This window comes from Macroventuria anomochaeta (genome assembly GCF_010093625.1).
Source record: "Macroventuria anomochaeta strain CBS 525.71 unplaced genomic scaffold BU25scaffold_21, whole genome shotgun sequence".
NCBI classification, from domain to species: Eukaryota; Fungi; Ascomycota; class Dothideomycetes; order Pleosporales; family Didymellaceae; genus Macroventuria; species Macroventuria anomochaeta.
The window spans coordinates 192627-196640 of NW_022985382.1; the positions used below are offsets into that span (position 1 = coordinate 192627).

Consider the following 4014-nt stretch of genomic DNA (forward strand, 5'->3'; position numbering starts at 1 on the left):
ACGCACTGCAGGCAGCTTCAACTAGAGGCCATGAGCAGATAGTCAAGATGCTGCTGGACAAAGGCGCCAACGTCAATGCGCAGGGTGGACGCTACGGAACCGTTGCAAACGGTTTTGCTTTCAAAGGGCACACAGACCTTCTGCGCTTCATCGTTGATCACAACAATGTTAACCTACATCTAGCAGACACTCATGGGAGAACGACTTTGATTCTTGCCGCAAGGGGTGGACATATAGAGACCTTCAAGTACCTCGTAAGCCAGGGCATGGATTTCACTACGTCAGATGCGAAAGGGGACAACCTGATTAGTTTTGCGTCGTCGGGAGGCTCTCTGGCGGTCCTTAACCTATTACTGGAGCAGAAACCTGAACTCGCTTCTCGACAAGGGCGTTGGAGTCCTCTCCATTGGGCTTGCAAGGCAGGAAAAGCCGAGGTTGTGGAGCTACTAATTGCTCGAGGGTGGAAAAGCGAGCGCTTCACTGTTGCTGAGTTGCAAGGCGACTGGACACCTCTTGCGATTGCGGTTTTCCACGGGCATAGGGGTATGGTAGCAAGCTTGTCTGAACACTGCCAAGCTGCGCTTGGTGTTGGAGATATAAGTGCTTACATCACAGGCGGTACACATGGTGGTGCTTGGTGCGACGGATGCTTCCACGTAAGTACATTGCTCTGTAGATCTGAGCTGAGCCTCACGACTTCTAGGATCTCTATGGGCCACGCTTCCGCTGTCGTACCTGCCTTAATTTTGATTACTGTTTCATGTGCAAATCCCCTCTGGAACATTTGCATGAGAATCACGATTGGGACCGTATTGAGCCTCCTGTTTAGCTTTCGAGAACATATTAGAAGGCGCCGTGCTTGCAGGACTCTTGTACTCCCCTTGGTATCGGAAATGGTGTACTTCTGCGGTTTATCAATATTGCCTTTCTCCTCTTCTCCTCGTTGTCGCTACCTCGTTCAATACATGCATCACTACATGGGTCGTTACCTTCCTCTTCATCGCCACTGCCACCATCAAGGGACCTTGAATGTCTTGAGATACCTCACTAGCTTTGGTCTCATTGGTTTTCTTGTCTTGTTGTTTGCTGCTGTTGGGGACGGCAACTCGGGGCAAGATAGCGAACAGGCAGTTACCTTGCGTACAGGAGAAAAAGCGCAAGGGGAAAACAGAAAATGTACAAGTAAGGTACTAGTAAGTTTAGCAGAGCCTACAAGAGCCTAGAGGATCTCCAAAAAGAATCACCAACTTAGCGGATGTAGGCCCCAAGTTTGGCGGGTAGGGCGCCCAAGTTCGTCAGAGGGGCTAGTAGGTTAAGTACTGATTCTTTTAAAAGCTACTAATCTAGTTGGTATAGCCTCTAAGATAGGAGAGCAGAGCGCCTTCTCTACAGATAGCAGATGGCTGGGTTTTTTTAGAAGGACTAGTAGGTTTGTTAAAGTAGAGCAAAGGGGTTACTTTAGGGGTCAAATGAGGGTTTAGGGTTTAGGGTTTGACGTTTAAGGTTAGGGTTATGGAGTTCTGCAGGGAAGTGTTGAGGTCATGTCTTAAGCAAAGCTTGTAGGCACTAGTCGGGTTGGTTCTCAGGGAGAAGTGTGTTGCGATTCATGCCTTAAGCAAAGCTTGTAGACACTATTTGATTGGTTCTTGGGGATGAGCAGAGGTACAGGGAGTCTGTAGGGGTTTGACAGTCACCTAAGCAAGGCTCAGGTGGTCAGGGGTAGACTATCGGGGCAAGGCGGTAGTAGCCTTTGTAATAGTCGAGGTAATAGCCATCTAGCCAGAGGCTGTAATGACTGGTTGCAATGAGTAGTACAGAGTATACTGTCTGGCTCGAGAGCAGGTGAGATTCCAATAACAAAGTTGATTGATGTAACGGGGTCATGGTGCTGTAGGGAAGTAGGCTGTCACGTGTCGGAACGATGGCGCTAACCCATCGGGACGCTAGCGTGGTACAGACGAGAGCGCATAGATAATCGGGCACACAATGGGCAGGAAAACGGTAGCAATTAATCTTATGGGACCACCCCCCATTGTTACTAAGCTCGCTGTCACAGATACCCTTACAATTGATGAGGTTGAACACGATGCCATAAGGGCAGCGTGTCTACTTGCTTATATACTTGACAGGAGGATTGATTGTACTGCTCATATCAAGTATTGTCAGTGACTTGATACTTGGTCCAATCGAGCGTTGTCAACGTGACCTCAATACTTGGTCCTCGGTGTCCTATTGATTGTTGTTGACGTCGGTCCTCTGCAAGTGGGTCGGTATATGGGTCCATGGCAATTGTTTGTGTACGAGATCCACATTGTATCCACTGCAGTCCTTTTTGTACAATCTCGGTTTGTATAACAGATATTGCAAGTGTTGATTATACTGGGTATCACTGATGCGGCTTCACAGCTTGGTCAATCAATACTGCAGTTCCTTGGCTGCTCTCGTCTCGTTGCGTAGTCCTGTTTGTTCAGTGTTGTTTTGCAAGTTGTTCATGGATTGTAACAGCTAGCAGGAGCCCTGGGTAGTATATAAAGTGATATTGAGTAGTGGTAGTAGCAGGGCAAGAGTGCTGCTTTCCTCCTACACAACTACTGTGATAATAGCAAAACAAGAATATAAGAGAGCTATACAACACCAGATTACATGCAGATCTATTACACTGTGTCTCTTCTGCAGCTACAGCAGGGTTACAACCACTAAGCTAGCAAGGGAATCTAGACAAGCCATGCCAGTTTCCAGGGCATGAACTAACCCTCTAGAACAAAGATCTGGGACTACAGATCCTAGTAGGAGCTCAAAAACTGTACAGTGTACCACCTATAGTCCTTGCAGAAGTGCTATGCTCTTCCTTTGAATGTTTATTTGTCAGTCAGAAGTTACTGAGCTTGTTTACATTGCATATTGCTTGTAAACATGTCAGCTAGCATGCACCCAAGGCACTCTAACTAGTATCAGTTGATCTTGCCAGATTAAAGGCTGATCTGCCTATTGGTACTCACAGGTAATGTCTATCTGGAATCTCTTGTAGGAGGCTAAAGAAGATGTGCTTGACTAATCTGACAGTGACACAGGAGGCTGTTACTATATCAAGCACCCCAGATAAACTAACCTACAGGTTTGATCAGATCAAGCAGGGTAAGCTGTTTCTCCTGTTCATCTCCCTCTTCTCCTCCTTCTCCCTCATTGTCTTCCTCATCATCCTCATCCTCATCCTCATCCTCTTCCTCTGAACCTTCTTCTGCAGACTGCAGGGGCTGAGGTAGGCCTCCTTCCATGAACAGGCAAGTCTTTCCTTCCAAAGAGCCACCAGCAAGTGCTTTGCTCCCAAGCCACTGGTCTCCTATGCCAAAAGCCTCTATAGCAACAGGGTTGACCTTTGCTACTAGCTGTAGCCACAGCTGCCACTCCTTCTTGCCCAAAGTCTGCTCAATCCAGTGCCTTGAGATAGTCTCATAAGGGATGAAGAGGAGGGAAGTCCAGCCAAGCTCCTCAGCTGCATCAAGGTAGCGGCCTGCCCAGTTAAGACGCACAGTAAAGGCCTTCCTCTCTCCATCAGGCACTCCCTGAAGCATCTCATTCTTGGCTTGGGTCCTGATCTTGCCTTCTCCTTGTCGTCTGCGGCCTGAGCTGGATCCTGGCTCATTACTCTCCAGCTCTGCTACTCGATCTTTGTACAGCTTAGCAAGCTGGGCCATGGCCCACCGGTACTGGATCTGCAAAGCCCCTGCATTGGCATCAAAGTGCATCAGGAACTGCCACAGGCTACTGAACTGCTGGCTAGCAGCTGGCAGCTGGGTGTTCTGAGCAGCCTGGTTCTGGACAAGCTGCTGCTGCTTTTGAGTGCTGCTAGCAGATGTAGCAGATACTTGAGTTGAAGGGCCAGGAAAGATGCCTGACACAGGACATCCTGTTCTTCTCCACTCCTGTAGGAAGTACATAGCATGGCGCTGTGACTGCAGATTTCCAAGGGAGCATGCGTTGGCTACCATTGCTGTAGCAGTCTTATAGGGCTGC

General features: G+C 48.5%; 2 protein-coding genes across 2 annotated transcripts; one reads left to right on the plus strand and one right to left on the minus strand.

Moving 5' to 3' along the window:
* Positions 1 to 47: 47 nt before the first annotated feature.
* BU25DRAFT_422535 (ankyrin) lies at positions 48 to 829 on the plus strand (the record flags this gene model as incomplete). The annotated part of the gene is made up of 2 exons (XM_033708156.1): positions 48 to 656; positions 704 to 829. 2 exons carry the CDS (start codon positions 48 to 50, stop codon positions 827 to 829), a joined length of 735 nt encoding a protein of 244 aa, XP_033560550.1.
* A 2404-nt stretch (positions 830 to 3233) lies between these two features.
* Positions 3234 to 3509, minus strand: BU25DRAFT_296699 (uncharacterized protein; the record flags this gene model as incomplete). The annotated part of the gene is made up of 1 exon (XM_033701920.1): positions 3234 to 3509. A coding segment is annotated over one exon (276 nt), but the record flags the coding sequence as incomplete, so codon positions are not given.
* Positions 3510 to 4014: the final 505 nt, after the last annotated feature.